Source organism: Aspergillus melleus (assembly GCF_016097325.1).
Source record: "Aspergillus melleus strain CBS 546.65 chromosome Unknown contig6, whole genome shotgun sequence".
NCBI classification, from domain to species: Eukaryota; Fungi; Ascomycota; class Eurotiomycetes; order Eurotiales; family Aspergillaceae; genus Aspergillus; species Aspergillus melleus.
This window is the reverse complement of record NW_025763375.1, coordinates 543237-559768: the sequence shown is the minus strand read 5'-3', so window position 1 is coordinate 559768 and position 16532 is coordinate 543237. Positions and strand designations below refer to the sequence as shown.

The 16532-nt window shown below is 51.6% G+C and overlaps 7 protein-coding genes across 8 annotated transcripts; 4 read left to right on the top strand and 3 right to left on the bottom strand.

Moving 5' to 3' along the window:
• Nucleotides 1–254: 254 nt before the first annotated feature.
• On the top strand, nucleotides 255–1010 carry LDX57_009969 (uncharacterized protein; the record flags this gene model as incomplete). Its single annotated transcript, XM_046091712.1, has 1 exon — nucleotides 255–1010. The coding sequence occupies one exon, from the start codon at nucleotides 255–257 to the stop codon at nucleotides 1008–1010; it is 756 nt and encodes a 251-aa protein (XP_045947689.1).
• Nucleotides 1011–1479: 469 nt separating this feature from the next.
• On the bottom strand, nucleotides 1480–5278 carry LHS1 (Hsp70 family protein). Its single transcript, XM_046091711.1, has 2 exons — nucleotides 4960–5278; nucleotides 1480–4895 (listed from the first exon to the last, which is right to left on the bottom strand). The coding sequence occupies exon 2, from the start codon at nucleotides 4880–4882 to the stop codon at nucleotides 1919–1921; it is 2964 nt and encodes a 987-aa protein (XP_045947688.1). The 5' UTR covers nucleotides 4883–4895; nucleotides 4960–5278; the 3' UTR covers nucleotides 1480–1918.
• An 895-nt stretch (nucleotides 5279–6173) lies between these two features.
• Nucleotides 6174–6830, top strand: LDX57_009967 (uncharacterized protein; the record flags this gene model as incomplete). The annotated part of the gene is made up of 2 exons (XM_046091710.1): nucleotides 6174–6294; nucleotides 6358–6830. 2 exons carry the CDS (start codon nucleotides 6174–6176, stop codon nucleotides 6828–6830), a joined length of 594 nt encoding a protein of 197 aa, XP_045947687.1.
• A 210-nt stretch (nucleotides 6831–7040) lies between these two features.
• On the bottom strand, nucleotides 7041–8953 carry DML1. 2 transcript variants are annotated; one of them, XM_046091708.1, is made up of 5 exons: nucleotides 8756–8953; nucleotides 8485–8687; nucleotides 7978–8416; nucleotides 7390–7916; nucleotides 7041–7337 (listed from the first exon to the last, which is right to left on the bottom strand). In XM_046091708.1, exons 1-5 carry the CDS (start codon nucleotides 8825–8827, stop codon nucleotides 7076–7078), a joined length of 1503 nt encoding a protein of 500 aa, XP_045947685.1. In that variant the 5' UTR covers nucleotides 8828–8953; the 3' UTR covers nucleotides 7041–7075. The 2 variants fall into 2 exon arrangements, with proteins under 2 accessions (XP_045947685.1, XP_045947686.1); XM_046091709.1 differs by having other exon boundaries at nucleotides 7978–8953.
• A 389-nt stretch (nucleotides 8954–9342) lies between these two features.
• On the top strand, nucleotides 9343–11514 carry LDX57_009965 (uncharacterized protein; the record flags this gene model as incomplete). Its single annotated transcript, XM_046091707.1, has 1 exon — nucleotides 9343–11514. The coding sequence occupies one exon, from the start codon at nucleotides 9343–9345 to the stop codon at nucleotides 11512–11514; it is 2172 nt and encodes a 723-aa protein (XP_045947684.1).
• Nucleotides 11515–12249: 735 nt separating this feature from the next.
• Nucleotides 12250–14415, bottom strand: LDX57_009964 (uncharacterized protein; the record flags this gene model as incomplete). Its single annotated transcript, XM_046091706.1, has 6 exons — nucleotides 12250–13370; nucleotides 13424–13782; nucleotides 13845–14012; nucleotides 14068–14137; nucleotides 14202–14236; nucleotides 14297–14415. 6 exons carry the CDS (start codon nucleotides 14413–14415, stop codon nucleotides 12250–12252), a joined length of 1872 nt encoding a protein of 623 aa, XP_045947683.1.
• Nucleotides 14416–15006: 591 nt separating this feature from the next.
• LDX57_009963 (EXPERA domain-containing protein) lies at nucleotides 15007–15906 on the top strand (the record flags this gene model as incomplete). The annotated part of the gene is made up of 4 exons (XM_046091705.1): nucleotides 15007–15223; nucleotides 15301–15464; nucleotides 15531–15765; nucleotides 15824–15906. 4 exons carry the CDS (start codon nucleotides 15007–15009, stop codon nucleotides 15904–15906), a joined length of 699 nt encoding a protein of 232 aa, XP_045947682.1.
• Nucleotides 15907–16532: the final 626 nt, after the last annotated feature.

Sequence of the window (16532 nt, the reverse complement as noted above, 5' to 3'; positions counted from 1 at the left end):
CAAAGAGGGTATATTGGATTGCCGGCACGTGCATCTGCGCGTCACCCCGCGTCGCGTCCCGCCGAAACTTCCCCAGCCTCATTTATTTTCCGCTCCTCTTTTTTTTCCCTTTGCATCTTTCCCCCTCATCATCCACATTCCCCGATCTCTCTCAAGTCATTCCTTTACATCACCACACCGCTAGACAAGCAAGGGGAAACCCAGTACATCCTCAACAACCTTAATCTCAATACTTTCTTACTCTCGCCTACATCATGTCGCCTTCTTTCCACAATACCCCTAAAACCAACGACCTCTCGAAACGCCGGCGATTTCAACCACCCATCACCACCTTCTTTCCTAGTTCTTCAGAATCGGCACCCGCTTGCGATGCGCACATCTCATACAATCACTACTCCGCCAGAACCTACTCCTCCACCCCCACCGTCCCCGCAACGGTCCAGTCCTCCCTTCTCTCGGTCGGCATGCGTGTCCGCAAATCCATCGCCGACGGCTACAAAACCAATGGGTCCAAAATCGACGCCAAAACAACCTTCCCCTCATACGACCCCACCGCCCTGCATCGCAATGCAGGCGCCCATGCCGAACTTTCTCCGTTCTGCGGCACGAACTACAACCACAACAGCAACCAGCTCATCACAGACGACGGAGACGCTTTCTCGCTTCCAGCTAGCAGTCAAGAATCGGCTGCTTCGTACTCCACTCAACCGACTGCTCAGAAACGCACCTTTGACGCCGACTGGGCAGATGACGATTGCGACTTTGAGTCCGATAGTTCGACGAATCTCGCCGCAAGCAATGGGCACAGCGTGACTGTCACCGCGGGACGGAAATATCTTGCGCCCAAGCTATCACACCAGCGACGTCGGTTTGTTGCCCTGCAGCAGCAGAGAACGATGGATGTCGATGACTTTGATGAAGCGTCGTTCCTGCGACGTCGGGAGGAGGTCGATATGGATTATGTCCCGGGGCGTGAAAATGACCAGGAGATTCAGATGAGTGGGGTTTGAACCTTTTATCCTCTCTTACTCTTCTAATGCTCGGAGGATTACATATTCTCGGGTCATCCTTACCTCCAGGCCTCGGGTCTGCATGGTTACGATGCAACTACACCGACTGGTTTCGGTGTTTGTTCGGTGCAAGCATACCATCTGCTGGGTATGCTTGGGGACCTGGAACATCTGTTTTTGATTCCTTTGGGGTTCTCTGCCTGAACTTTCTACCTTTCATGTACTTCTTTTTCTTCTTACGACATCCTTCATGTCTACATTTACCAGGCGTTATGCGGATTGGGATATCATACCAGGCGATTGATTGATTTTTGTATTGCACATATGTCACTAAATACCCGAGACTTCGAGAACAGCTTTGATCTGTTTGGTTTGGTGTCTACAGAAAGACACAGGTTATCAGGGTGGATGGGTTCTCATAGCGAGTCTTAATCTTTGTATCAATAGAATAACTAGCACCAATAAGCGAATATTGTATCATTTCAACAGGAATACTTTCTTTTTTTTTGAAACACGATAGAACCTCTATCTAGTTTACATACAGAACAGGCACCGGAAATACTCCGTACAGACAGAGAGAGAAAGCACAGGGCACACGATATAGGCAATCATAGTCGTAAAAGAACAGGTAGGGAGATAAGGTCAAAACAGGGTCAGGAGATATATGTAGTGCGATGTAGTGTAGTGTATAATAATATATAATGATGATATCAGGATGTTCAGAGAAAGCCGAAAGAAACCATCTAGAGCTTCAGTACAGCATCCTGAAAAAGCGGAGGAAGGAAATGCATGCAAGCATCAGAGAATCGAGAAAAAGAAAAAGAGGAACAGAACGCTCATGCCCAACTCCAACGATTTGACCTGTATGGGTAAAGGGGGAATCAAATGACGTAAAGCGACTGTATCGTTCAAAGCTCGTCTTTATAGTTGGGGTCTTTCTTCGGCTTCTGCTCCTTCTCGGCCTCTTTCTCCTTCTTGTCATTTTTCTTGGGTGGCTGGTCCTTGGAGGAACCCTTTCCGGATCTCGCTGCCGCGGCGCCCATCTTCTCGTAGATGCGGTTCATGTTGCGCTGAAGCTCCTTCAGGCGGAGTTCAATCTCAGCCACCACGAGGACGGGGTCGTCGGAGATGGTCAGTTTCTCCTGCGCGGCGAGCTGCTCCTCGAACCAGGTGTTGGTCGATTCGTAGGTTTTGGTGAGACCGGTGAGGTCGGAGGGCTGGAAGACGGAGTATCTGGGTCCTGTGGGTTGGGGCTTTGTGGAGGTGGTGGTCTTGGTGGAGGAAGAAGACGCATAAGGGTCTTCCTCAAGGTCTTCGAAGGAGTCAGATGTCGATGCCGAGTCGCTGGAAGAAGTGGTCGAGGAGGACTCGGTGGCGCTGGCGGACGAAGCACTAGCACTAGATGAGTAGAGTTCCTCATCTTGGTCGATTTGCTTCTGCATGACATCGATCACCGTCTTGGCATTCTTCAGCGCATCCTGCAGAGTCTCAACGCGTGCCGGACGGTCCGCATTTTCGCTCTTGCGCTTGAGTGCGGGGTTGACAATATCCTTCAGTGCCTTCAATCGTTCCTTGAACTCCGCAGTGGTGGCGTCAGCGCCGTCTTCGTAGAGCCAGTCGCTGGCCGTGGTGGTCCTCTCCTTGAGGGCAGCTAGCTGATCGGCCTTGAGCACCTTGACAAACTCTCCGTCTTCAGTCAGATCACGGGTTCGATAGATGAAGGCCTCCAGCTCATTCAGGGCCTCTTCGCGCAGGAAACGATTGCGGTCGGAGGTATCAAATGCATCGAGGCGACTCGTGATACGTGCGAGCTCATCCGCAGAAGGCGCAGGGACGCCCAAGGGAGCGGAAGTAAAGCTGATAGGAATCGATTCCAGTTTGATTTGAGGCACGGCTTTCTTGCTCTCCTTGGCAGACGCGGTGGAAGTGGTCTCGTCAGCGGACGATGTCGTGGACGCCTGAGGCTCCTCTGGCTCCAAGGTGATGGATTCCTTGGCCTCGCCGTCTTCTCCGAGCGGCTCCTGGCCATCCTTCTTCGATCCGAGGCCGAAGAAACCCTTGACATCATCGACAATTCCCTTCTTAGCATTCTCCACCTCGCAGCTCACGGAGCCACTGACAACTTCTGGGAGACCGTCGACGGGGCTGAGTCGGATCGAAAATTTGGTGGTGATGTTTGCCTCCGAGCAGCCAAAGTTTTCCTTGAGCTTTCCAACAGAAGCAGTGAGGTTCTGGGTGTGGACGCCCAGAAGGGGCGACTCAACCACACTGTCACCGACAGTGATCTGATGGAAGAAGCTGAAGTCAAAGTCATCCAAATTCTTCACGGTTACCTGCTTCTCAGGCCCCACTTGGGAGGTAGAGGTGAAGAGCTTTTGCTTTCTTTCCTTGTTCTCAGAAGGCCACTTCAATACCACGGGGTAGCCAGAGGCATCGTTTGCTCGGATGTCCTTGACGCGGAAGCTGGGACTAAGAGCGGCACCCTTGAAGGCAGCCCCAAACACAGCGGCCTCATCCGCGTTGACGCTGGTTCGAACCTTTGAAGATCCGCAGACGCGTTCCAGTTCCTTCTGAACGAACGGCGTGCGGATGGCTCCACCATGAAGAATGACAGAGTCAATGTCGCTAAGTTGCATTCCAGCAGCGGCCAATGCCTGTTGCAGGGGTGACCCAACGCGTGCGATGTGTTGTTCAGCAAGCTCTTCGAACTTGGAGCGCGTGATGCGGTACTTGAAGTTAAGGCCCTCTTCATAAAGGCTCTCGAACGACGCACCGGTTTCGGTGTTAGCGCTGAGGACTTGGCGGACCTTCTCGGCGTCCTTCCTGATCCTCGCCATGGTCTTGCCGTGAGCCTTGATGTCCGCAACGGTGACGCGGTCCTTCAACTTCTTGTCTTCAGCCAGAGCCGCGACCATGTCATCGACGATAAGATCATTCAGCGAGTCGCCTCCCAAAGACCTGTCCCAGCCTTCACCCAAGACATGGATCTCATGAATGGTCTTATTGAATTTTCCAACGTCCTTCACGGAACGTCCCTGGAAACGCAGAACGCTGGCGGTGGTTGAGCCGGCACCCATGTCGAAGATAACGTGGTACTCGGGTTTCTGTCCGTCGGAGACAATGGGGAACGTACGGCTGGTTGCGTAGTTCAATCCAACGGCCAGTCCGTCGGTGACAAAGGCGTTGACGTTGAGACCCGCCAGCGCCGCTGCCAACTGCAGGCTTCTCTTTTCCTCGGCGGTGTAGAACGAAGGGTAGGTGATGACAGCATCCTTGATGTCTGAGCCTTTACCAGCCAAGTCATCAGCGTTCGCCTTGATTTGCTTCAGTTGCATGGCCAGAATTTCCTCGACCAGAAACGCGTCCTTCTTCTCCGCCTCGCCCAACCGGTTGCTGCGCAGTCCAACGGTGCCCCGCTCACCAGCGCTTTCCAGCTTCAGAGCAGGGTAGCGATCATGGTAGGTCTTGACGACTTCGTTCTCTCCATTTTCGAAGGGAAGTCCGAGGAGTATCTTCAGGTTCGCGTACACGTCGTCGGGATACCGAGCTGCAAGGGCAAGCGCATCGCCGCCGTAGAATCTTTCGGGGAACGGAGCATTGGCTTCTCTAGTGGGTTTGAATGCGATAGCGGCCGTTTCTTTGCGTTTCGAATCCTTGGTAAGAACGATTTCAAGTGGTATTCCGGGTTTGACGAGCGCGGCCTTGAAGTATTCGGTGCCTACATCGATACCAATCACGCCGGAGCCCGCGGCGGCGGCGGAAGCGGGAAAGCTGAGGAAGAAGACGAGGAAAGGAACGATGAGGAAGGAAAGTACTGGAGAGCTGAAAAGGCGCATCGGAGCTACGCTCCGTTGCCGGCTAGGGGACGCCATTGTCTGTAAAGTCCTAGTTAGCGCTGCGTGTTAGTCAATCCACTCACGGTGTCTCTTTGCGAGGTCTAGATACGTACTATGAACAGAGTCTAGAAAGCACTCTTGAAGTATGAGAAAGACAAAGGTCTTATTTAGTGTGTATTCTGAGGGGCTAAGGATCACCTGTTGAACAAGCGACAATCCAAAGCTCCGGCCCACAGCTTCGAAGCAAGCTTGTTATCGTAAACTGCAAGTCGAGTCGGTCACGATAAGTAGAGAGGAACCGAGGAAGGAAGTTTCGTACAAAAGGTTAGGTCAACAGATCCATTCAGACGGCAACCAGGAACAGAAATACTGGCCACCTGGCAGTAAGCATGAGTAATGGGAACCTCCGAAGGACAAGGAGTCGAATTGTCTCGAAGGACTTTGGAACCGGGAGAGGACACGTTTGGCCGCCGGTCAGTGCAAACACCCCCCGGTGCGGCATGTTTGCATCCTTGGCCCTGTAGATCACGGGGCGCCGATCTGCAGGGCTCGAAAAGTTTCTCTACGGAGTCGACCGGTAGTATAGCATATCATTCTTGGTAAAATCTATGGGGTACTAGGAACTCGCAAGGATATCATCCACACTCTGCGTTCTGCGGTAATCTATCGTCTAATAATATCATAGGCAGGCAGACATCCAGACATTCAGGCACCAAGGCATCCAGGCACCAAAGCACTACTATCCCTATACATCCTCATCGGGTGACGTTGGGATTGCTTCACCACGGAATACTGCTACCACATTCACCTAGAAGCATCAACTTAGTGAATATACATGAATCAGACTTGGTGAAAGCACTTCGCTCACCTGACTCTGTCCATTTAACCTTCTGGCCACTAGGCACTCAAATTCAAATATATTTTCCTTTCTTCTTCTCTCTTACATCCAACTCACTCTCAACCTCCTTGTCTTTTAGGGGACAGGTATTCAATATGGCTCAACCTAGTGGCGCTCAGCCCCTTCTTGGGGTCAATGCTTCGCCAGATACAATTCTCCTTGACTTCCAAGCATCAACGTTTCACTCGAGAGAGAATTTGATATCACACATAACCGACCAGGTCAGATCCTGTGACCATTCGACAGCAATTACCTATTACGACTTCCCCAAGGAACGGTTCGAGAGTGTCTCCACAAGACTTGAACAAGTCCTAGAGCGTGATGCATGCAGGTACTATACCCAAAGAATCTTGATATAACTCGACTACCGTACTAAACGAGAAAAGGATTACCTACAACTCCGTAACAAAAAGACTCCGAATTTGTGTTATGCCGTCTGAAGTGCATGAATCCCATATGACATGGGTCAAGGACGTGATGGGCCAATGGCTTCAACAAGGAACTCTTACCTTTCCTGAATATCGACACCTCAAACTCCTTGCCTCGCCTAGTAGGTCTATTTCTATCTGAGTTATACTTTTCGTTGACATTGAACGTTACTGATGTGAGGTAGGGCAGAGGTTTACGCAAGGTCCTTACTCAGGTTCCATTAAGGAGCCTGATGCATGCATGCGCCCCGATAATCTTGTAAGGCCAACCTTTGTCGTCGAAGCAGGTTGGTCGGAACCCCGCCGGGAGTTATTAGACGACATGAACTTGTGGCTAGTGGGCGGTAATGGAGAGGTAAATGCGGTCTTGATACTGGATTGGCGCCGTATCGGTACTTCCAATCGAGTAGAAGGGGTTGCCGACCTTTACGTCCGTGACCGGCAAGGTATGCTAATATGCCAGCAGCGTGAGCAGATCTTTCCAGCACCCAACCCGCAACAGGCGGCGAACCAAGCCATTCATGTCACGCGTCGAGTGCTGTTCGGGCCCACAGTCTCCCAAGGAAGAAATCCCAGAGAGGTACTCAACATGTCGGTGGACTTTTTGAGATCATCTGGAAGAGAACAGATGAGCTTAATGGGGCTTGTCCCCGCTTGAATACCTTGCTTTCACGAGGCCACTGTTGTTTTTGTGGACCGTTTGCTTCCTTTCCCTCTTTCTTTCTCTCTCTCTCTCTCTCTCTCTCTCTCTCTCTCTCTCTTTCTTTCTTCTGGAATTCTTGTCTTTTCTCCTTCTTCGACATATGGCAAATTCAATGGGCGATCAATTTGTTTCCAATGTTATTTCTGAGAAGCCACGGCGGGTTTTGTAAACAATTAATTTAGATATGCGAGCAAAACTATCTAATCGTCATCGAAATCCGAGTCACTCATCCACCCAGTTTCATAGGTTTCGCGAATCTCCCCTAGTCCATTCACAATGTTCTCACGCTCGTCGACACTGATGATCCGACTGGCAACTGTCTCCATGGCTCTGATACTATCCGCTGTTCGTGAGGATGCTGTCAGAGTTGCGAGAACATTCATCTTTCCTTCCGGTTTAGCCACCGAGAATAAGTCACTCGGAAAACTGTCGAGAACGGGGAATTGTAGTGATGTGTGGAAACTAGAAGATGAATGAGCTGGTTGCGGCACACATGAAGGTAGTTGGTACTTACCTCTGGAAATTTGGCTCCGAGTTATAAGCGCGCTCTTTTCGGATAAGACTCAGGTCTTTCATGGAAGGGATCTTGTCATCGGTGTCCTCAATTCCGCGTCTGACCTGAAGTTGGTTGAATATATGGGACGTGTTGCTATCCAGGCTATCATAGGAAAAGTCCAAATCAAATTCTTTCTGTACCTTGGACGATTCGTCTCCTTCATTTGACCCCTTAGAATTAGAAGCTTGCTTCTCATCGTCCACCGCTCTGAAGATGGAAGACTGTAGCTCGAAAATCTTGTGAATACTGTCGTCGCCTGCCAAAGAAGCTTCGAAATTGTGGTATGGACGAAGACGAGTGGGCAGTGTAACCGTTTCCATGGCAGAGCTAATCAATGCTGAAGTGTACCATTGGGAGTGCGGGTTGAGATGAACGGTGCTTGGAAGGCGACTGGGCGGGTCTATGATGGGTGTGTATAAGGAACTTTGAGGGGAAATGTTGCAGATGGTCCGGGCTTTGTTCATATCCCGCTTCATCTGTGTTTGCTAGATTTGGAAAGAATGAGTATGATATACAGGTTGAGAGGAATTGCCAGAGAATTCTTACCCGGTGAACCTTTGCACCACTCTCAATAGCCCAGACCCAGATGGCCTTTTTGCCATACTCATCTCGCAGCCTGTCAACGTACTTCGCCGCAAACCCACCCCAGGCATCGTCAGACCCTGTGAAGATTTGCAGCGCACGCAGCTGGTCACATTCTTCTGCAAATGGCCTCACATCTCGGTCAAGCAGGTCGTGCTCCTTGTCGAGATCATCGAAGAGGTCTTCTCCGACATTCCAGTCCTCAAAGGGCATTACTCTGGAGTTGAGCTCATAATCATTCAGCTGGACAATGGACCGCGGGTGATAAAATTGTCGGTTGTAATCGGACCAGTACCGCACCGTTTCTGCAGAAAGCTGGGGTGCTGGAAGCCCTGCATCTAGGTTCTTTTGGTACTCACTCTGCGGAATGGCTGTTTGTTGTTGTATAATCTCTTTCCCATCCCTATAAATGGTAAGGATCGGTGCGTAACAATTGACTGTCACAAAGATATATTGGTGGAGAGTTCTTACCAAAGTCCTTGGCCTGGATTTGCATCCTCGCTCAACTCGTAGAGAGCATTGTACTTGCGAAGAGTGCCGAATGCGCCCTTCAAGTCGTATATCACTGTTCGTGGAGTATACGTCTCGGACCCGTCCGCTCCTACACCGGGACGAAAGTGAACGTCATGGTCAACAGTAGACTCGGTTTCGTTGTCATATGTGAAATATGATTCCTAATCGAGAATTAGAATATGTCTCCAGCGGATAGCCTTTGGAAAAAGGGGCATCCATGTGCACTCACTTGCAAGTTCCAGAAATGCGTCGCCAAGTAATTGGCCTTCTGGCCTAGCTGGAGAGTGATAATCTCATGCATGTCTGCTTCGGAGATGAATGGACTACGTAAGACGGGACATTGGTTTCACTAGACGTGGAAGTCATCCAAATGTCAGCCGGGACAACATGGAGTAGAAGTATACAGCACACACATCTCAAAAACCAAATTAGACTTAGCTTAGGCTCTCTGTCCGAACAACGAGAGAAAACGGAGGAATGCACCGCAGCGTGGCGCACGGACCACCCGATAGTGGGATGTCCCACTTCAGGCATAGCGTCGGCAATCAGCCACGTGATAAAGAGCCGACCATATCGGGAAAAGCGCAGGTCGTCAAGGGCAACGGTCACCTGACACAAACCATGGGCTTGGCAGTAAACAAGTTGGCGTTGTTGTGGGTGCGTCACCGATAAAGATCAACCGAACAAACTCTCCACACCGGCGTGACTGGCCACGGGGCTGTTATTATTTGAGTTCTCACACAGTGGCTGTCATGCTTGACTTGTTGAACTCTTCATCCCACTAATCATCACTTGATCACCTCTACGGCGTTCATCATGTCGTCGCCGACGAAATTGTTGTCGAGCCCGACAAAAGCACTCAACCCCCTCTCGCCTGAACGAATAAATCAACAACAACTACCTCCCCAGTCCCCCTCACAATCATCCGACATTTTTGACCTTCACCGGAAAAGCGCCAGGGCGAACTCTGATGTACAATCCAAGGTTGCCTTTTTGAACCAGCTATCGCGGACGGGTAGCCCGGCAGGGCCACAGCAACCATCTGCTAGCGCATCGGCAGCTCTTCAACGAGCCATTCTTGGACGCGAAGAGGCAGAGTCTGCGCTATCGAATGTGTTCGCTCAACTTTCTGAGGCGCAATCACGCGAGCGCCGTATCAGCGAACGACTTGAGTCGCTGCTGGAGGAGTTGCAAGCATCCAAGGAGCGCAAAGCCCACGAACGAACGATATACGAGAAGGAAATCCGGAAAGCACGGAAGGAGGCATTCCGTGCAGGATCGACCTTGGTGAAAACGCAGGAAGATTTGAAGGAAGCACGAGGGGAAGCCAAGGCATATAAAGAGGAACTTGAGGTGGAGCGAAAATCGAAAGATAAAGCCAAACAGGAGGCTTTCGAGCGGGCCTACGCAATTGCTGGGCTCACCGAGGAACTTGAGGAGCTGAAAGCACGACTGCGCGTTGCCGAAGCTAAAAACGCTGCCGACCCCCTGAAGACCCGCGACCGAGCACTGCGCAAGGAGGTGGGCTCGAGAGTGTCTCTAGCAGAAGGCGATCTTGCCCTACTTGCAACTCCGGCATCTCGAAGACCGAAACGATCCGCAGACTACTTGGCCGACTTTCCTATCGAAGAAATGGAGGAGTCTCCCACGAAGGCCACACCTCCGAAGAGACTGCGACTATCGGATGTGGCAGCAGAGGACAGAGAACAGACTCCCCGGCAGGCGATCAAAGAAGAAATCGAAGAAGCCCCTCAAGAGGCTCAAGAGGCTCAGGAAGCTCATCAAGAGGCCCCTCACGAGGGCCCTCACGAGGCGCCTCCTACGGATGTAAAGGAAATTCCAGAAGAAGTCCCCGAAAATGCCCTGATTGAGGCTCCCAAAGAGGCTTCTCTGGAGGTTGCCAAACAGGCCGTCATGAGACCTACCAAGGAGGACTTCAAACTTGCTCTCAAAGCGGCTCGACGGGAGGATCGTATGGCTATCATGCGCAATCAAGCCATGGTTGAACATCTCCAGATTTCTCTTCGGCTGGAAAAGCGCATGAGAGAGAACGCAGAAGAACTGGCAGAATTTCTCCGTATGGAATGCGAGTTCAAGCGTTGTTCATGTCGTGTTGTGGAAGAGCTGGAGAGTGTACAAGTTCAATCTCAACCCCAGATCAAGGATATAAGTCCTGAAATCGACGTGGACGCCAGCAAGCAAAACAAGCAAGCCCTCAATCAACAGACTCACGCTGAATTGCTTGATCAACCGGTCTCGAACCACCTGCCGGCTGAACAGCACGTCCCTAAGGCCGGTTCGCCAACTTCTTCAGGCATTCGAGATAAAACACCACCGCCTCCCAAGCATGCACCGATGGATTCAAACGAAGCATCAGACGAGCCGCTCATTACTTTCTCCCCTATCACCGGGACGTTCCAAAAGATTCCATCTCCAGTCCGATCTGGGAAGAAACACGCTTTCATCCCGCCAATGTCCCCTGTGGAGGCCGCCAAACGCCAGCCCACAAGCCCTCTTGCAAAGTACGAGCTCAACCAGGAAGAGGAGCCTGCTGAATACTTCCAAGCCGAATCTGCTGTGCCAGCCCCGGTCCATCTTTCACCAACTCCCGCTCAAACGACCCCGGTTAACCCGCCTTTGAGGACGGCAGCGAGCCATAGAAGCACGACGAATGACGAAAGCATGAAAAGGGTCCCCCTCAGAAAAGAGGGCTCCATCCCAGGCCAGAGCACCGCCGTTCAAGGAACTCCCATCAGCCGGGAAGAAGCCCTTGCGCAGATCCGGGCTCGTAGAGGTCGTGCCAACACCACGAAACGATCTGCCAGCGCGATGGAAACCACTCGTCGCACAGCAAATAGCAGTTCACACCCAACGGACTCAGCTCGTCGTATTCCTGGCGTACACAATCCGCAACGGAGGAGCGAAAGCGGTGACATGCGGAATCGAAGAGACTTGAGTGCACCGATCCGGATGACGCATCGTCGGTGAATGTCTTGATTCTGACCTAGCGGTGTTCTGTGATGGAAATGGTCGTTTTGGTTCTTGGGCTTTACGATTTCTGATACCCTGTTCTCTCTCCCAGCGCAATGGCGTTAATCACTTGGATCTTGATTTGGTTTGCTTGTTTTTTCCTATTTCTTTCAACTTCGGATCTAACTATCTCTTGCTATTTCATCTTCTTTACCACTGTTTATCTGTTTATTACTATTTTTATTATCTCTTTGAAACGACCCTTGTGCAGTTTGGATATGTCTTGCAATAACGAACCCATCACACACTTCTACCTTCTCAAACATTTGACTTCTTCTAAACATTCTTTACTATTTCCTATGTCATTCTCATATTCTTTTTTCGAAATATCCGGCTTCCCCTTCTCTTGGTGTAAATAAAAGTGATTAAATTCCCCAACGATTGCTACGAATTGTCAGACTCTCTGGCCTACTACTACTTCTACTACCTGATGCGAATATAGTAGTCTTTCGTTTTGATCATATAACTGGATAGACGAGCTTTTGTTTTGACGCATACATGAAAGAACATAACTCCGATTTACTTAGAACCGAGAAAACCTCGCAAATGCAACGAACTAGCTACCCTCTATGAAACGCAAACCCGAGAATGACAATCGAAAATGAAGAAATAGATAGCAACCACAGACATGCTGAGAGATAAAAAGGACATGCTGTACACAGACATAAATAACGAAAATGGGGAGGGTGGTATTTACAGAATCGAGATGCCACAGCATCTGATGCGAGCGCTATCGACGTACGACTTGCGACCCCACCACGTATGAACCAGCTCCTGGACGAAGATACGATCAGCGGCGCTCCACACGTCGAGACCCATCTCGGTCATGTCCTCGGTGGTAATTCTGACGGGCTTGTCGTTGTCCCGGGACGCGTCGTCTTCGGCGCCCGAGTCGCCGCGCAGGAGTGGTCGGGTGTCGTCTTCTTGCGTGGACCGACGGCCAATGGTCGCCGAAGGTTCCAGGTCATTCTCTGGGTCGTCTTCGTACGGGATCTCATCGTCGTCGTTGGGTTCCCCGTTGTCGGCGGCGTCTTGGCTGTCGTGGCGGGCGATCACGTCGGAGAGAGTGATGAAAATTTGGGTGGTGAGACGGCGGAAGTAGGCGACCAAGGCGATCTCGGGAGGCTGTTGGATAGATTCCGCGGCGGGCATAGAGCGACGGCCCATGGAGCCGGAAGGGGGACTGGGGAGGCTGTCGACGCTGGCGAGGAGCCGGGTGTCTTGTTCGAATTGATGCTCTTCTTCCTCTTCTTCGGTCAGGCCGTCGCGCTTCTCGCCGGCAGACGCCCACCAGATGAAGGAGGTATATGCCAGTCGGGCCCAGGAAAGCGGTTCGACTATGGGGCTGGATGAATAGGTAGATGCCGCGTCGGAATCGTCTTCTTCTTCGGTTTGCGTGTCTTCGTCCCGCGAGACATGCTGGAGGCCCTTGCGAAGCGTTGTGAAGCGTCGTGCATCTCGCTGCGTTGCCTTGAGCTCAGCCGCTTGAGAGGACTTGTGCTGCGCCGTTGCGGTGGGCATGACGGAAATTTTCGGATAGACTTTCTCGGCGGCGTTCTTCGAATGAGGTGGCGGCAGAGTCACAAGGACATCGTATAGTTCAGGTTTCATAGTGAGAACGGTGTCTGTGCTGCAGGCAATCCAAGCAGCATCCCCTCTGGAATCAGGGGATTTCCCCACGAAGGTCGAGAGATAAGGGATGTCATGAATCCCAACGTTGAAGAGGGCACGAGGTCGCAGAGCTGGAATTCTATCTGATGGAAGCAGAGGAAGGAGTGAATTAGGTAACGAGGCCAATAAAGACAAATCATATACTGGTGCACGGTTAGTAAGGATATCGCTCTAAGTAGACCAAGAACGCCCATACCGTAGTTGCAAGGAACGTGAACCGGAACTTCTGCCATCAGAAGCACCCTCTTGCGCAGTAAGGCGGCTCTGTACAGCGGGAACAGAAGAGGCCCGAAACAGTCGAGGAAGTCAGGAAGGGACGAAGCTGGATGGAAAGGCGTCAGGGCCGGCCTAGGCGTTTCCAACACGATCGCATCGCTGAATGCGCGACTACGACGCTGATTATCCGGTCGCTCCCCGTGGGCTCGTAATCGCAGGCTGAGGGGCGATTCAATGGGGGAGTCGGGAGGCAGACCTGACGAGTCGCTCTCGCGGATCTCGTAGGTCCCCCAGTAATCCGACAGGGGCTGTGTTTCCGACATATTTTGCGCATAGTTCCTAGAAAAGGGGGCCCGCCCATTAGGTTTTGCAGTCTAATTTAAAACGAAGGGTTAACTCACTGCGCAAGCTCCTTCAGCTTCGGAGCGTGCCTCCAGCTTTTTCCCAGTCTCCCTGAGCTCAGCGGAACTAGCACTCCAATAGCGAACATCTTCGCATTTCGTTCGGCCTCTTCCGCGGGATGGTTCACGAAGGCGCTGATGCCCGAGTATTGCTCGTGGACGAAATATCTAGTCGAGGACCATCAGTTGACTACCAAGACACAGCGCAGCTTTCCAAGCATACATCAGATCCTCCGAGACATTATGTAGACCGGACGGAAGCGACTTATATTCGACAATGCCTTCGACTTCGACTGAACATTGATTATTAGTTAGTATGGATAATGACACATGGACAAAAAAGATGTCATGACCCACCTCCGGGGACGGTTCGTTTCCAGGATATCACATATCTGCAAAAGAGATTCAGATTAGATACTTCGAAGCCCAAGCCATGGTCTAGGAAGACTTACCCGGCCTTGATATCGAAGCGGATCACGAACAGAGCCGCTATCGGTGGAGGCGATTCGAATGCAGACGTGCGGGGTACATCAAGCCCCAAGGGCTTCCGTGGAAGAGAACCAGGTGCCATTGTAGAAGGGCGCGGAATGAAGGGCTCCCGCAGACTCCATGAAGCGATGAGAAGGAGAGTAGAATCACGGGCGCGGTCGCATGGAGAGAGGGGGCGAGCACCTGCGATCCCGATGGAGACTCGCCGCGGGCGTTGAGGTCCTCAGGCAGGGCTGTTGCCTGAGGTTTTGAGCTAGCTGTATTGGGTTAGCGGGTCAGAAGGAGCTCATTTAACCTTTTTGGGTCGTCATCAGTCAGCGGTCTTCACTCTGCATTTAACACTCTACGCCGTACACTTTACCATCGGAATGAAGAGATTACAGTCCGACTACGGGGACGGCAATACCACCGACTCCGAAGTGCCCAAATACTACCGATGTTTCAATTCGTGATGCTGGATCAGCACCGGGAACAACCTGCTCCTTCAACGGTACTTCGCGATCGGACAATCATCTGCGGGCATCCCAGGACGATCAGGGCTGGCCGGTCTTGGCAGATGCGTTGTTTACTCGCTAGTTAGTGCTGCTGGATTGGCGCCGGCCGAAGCGTCTCTGTCTCTTCGCGCGCCAGCCTCTCTTTGGCACTCCCAACAGCTCTAGTGCTTCGACGAATCATGGCCACCATGTCTCCCGAACCAGCTCTTCATCCATACTATCCCCTGGATGCTCCAATCCATGGATATGTGGCCAATGAGGCGTCTCTCCTTTCTCTGCTTACCGCCGCCAGTGTCGGGGCTGCAGCCTTGCTGGGCGCCACTTTGGGCCTCGTTAGCCTTTTGCGACCGAGCTTGACCCGGGCTGATAGGATAGCTATCATGTGGTTTGTTCTTTGTAGGAAACCCCCGCAGCAGGTGTGGTCAAAATCTTGGACTTGGAAGAACTAACATTGTCTTGTCGGGGTCCTTCAGCGGGGTCGCTCCATTGCTTCTTCGAGGGTTATTTCATGATCCATCATGACCGGATGGCGTCGGCCCAAGACTTCTTTGGGCAAATGTGGAAAGAATATGCCTTATCGGACTCGCGATACATGACGTCGGATACCCTGGTGCTCTGTATGGAGACCATGACCGTTGTATGCACACCAGTCCAAGCCAACCTTGCAGTGCCGACGATATAGCTGACAGAGATAATTCAATAGGTGCTCTGGGGCCCGCTGTGTCTTCTCGTGGCATATTTGATCTTTGCGCAGAGTTCATTGCGCCATCCGTTCCAGCTCACGGCCTGCATGACCCATCTTTACGGCGACTCACTCTACTATGCCACCAGTCTCTATGACCACTACGTTCATGACCGTCCATATAGTCGACCGGAACCCTATTACTTCTGGATCTATTACTTCCTGATGAATTTTATCTGGATCGTGGTCCCGCTCTGTAAGTGCTGGAATTTGACCTGCGCCCCATCTGGCAAGTATACTTACAGCGTGGCTAGATTATTTCGTGCAGAGCATGCGAGCAAGCGCAAAGGCGTTCAAGAGCTTCGAGGAAACATCCGCACAACGTAAATCTCGGTGAGGAGCGGTTCGGATTACACGACTACAGAGAAGTAGAGCATCGCAGCGAGTCCACTTCTGAACCTACAGATTCCTTTTCCAACATCAGAGTAAATGCACGAGATCTATGCAGGAATATATGCTTTAAGAACACGCTCAGGATGACATAGCCAACACGCCAGTGAAAATGGGCTGCATCGACCGGCCCACATTGTGTGACGCGTAGATGGTGGATCGGTGGTCCAGACGGCGGTTGATTCGGCCACAATGGCAATGGAAACTGGCAAGGACCGTGAGAATTGCGAAAAAACCCAAAATAGATTAATTGTCCGGGGTTATTGGAACCGAAACGGTTTGTTGGAGACCAGTGCGCTCGGGCACATCCACCGTGGCTGTCTGATGGTGGCGTCACTGCAGACAAAAAGGCGGGTTGGATGTGGATATAAGAATCCGGGAAGGAGACGGGGAGGAGAGCGAGTGAAGTCAGATGGAGGAAATGAGAGAGAAAGAGGAGGAGCTAAAATAGGACCTTTGTTACCCTCCACCTACAGAGTACACATCCGAACGACTCTTCAGTCAACACGAGCTGCAGAAGATCCAATCCATGCTTTGGGCACGAGGAATGACGGGGCGGTGTTGATCGCGGCG

What these genes read in the sequence shown, in the direction of transcription:
- DML1 (XM_046091708.1), bottom strand. Translation starts at nt 8,827, where the DNA reads ATGCATGAGATTATCACTCTCCAGCTAGGCCAGAAGGCCAATTACTTG. An exon ending in CGCATTTCTGGAACTTGCAA is followed by an intron (nt 8,688 to 8,755) that starts GTGAGTGCACAT and finishes ATTCTCGATTAG; the next exon opens with GAATCATATTTCACATATGA. An exon ending in TCGGAGCCAAATTTCCAGAG is followed by an intron (nt 7,338 to 7,389) that starts GTAAGTACCAAC and finishes TTCATCTTCTAG; the next exon opens with TTTCCACACATCACTACAAT.
- LHS1 (XM_046091711.1), bottom strand. Translation starts at nt 4,882, where the DNA reads ATGGCGTCCCCTAGCCGGCAACGGAGCGTAGCTCCGATGCGCCTTTTC.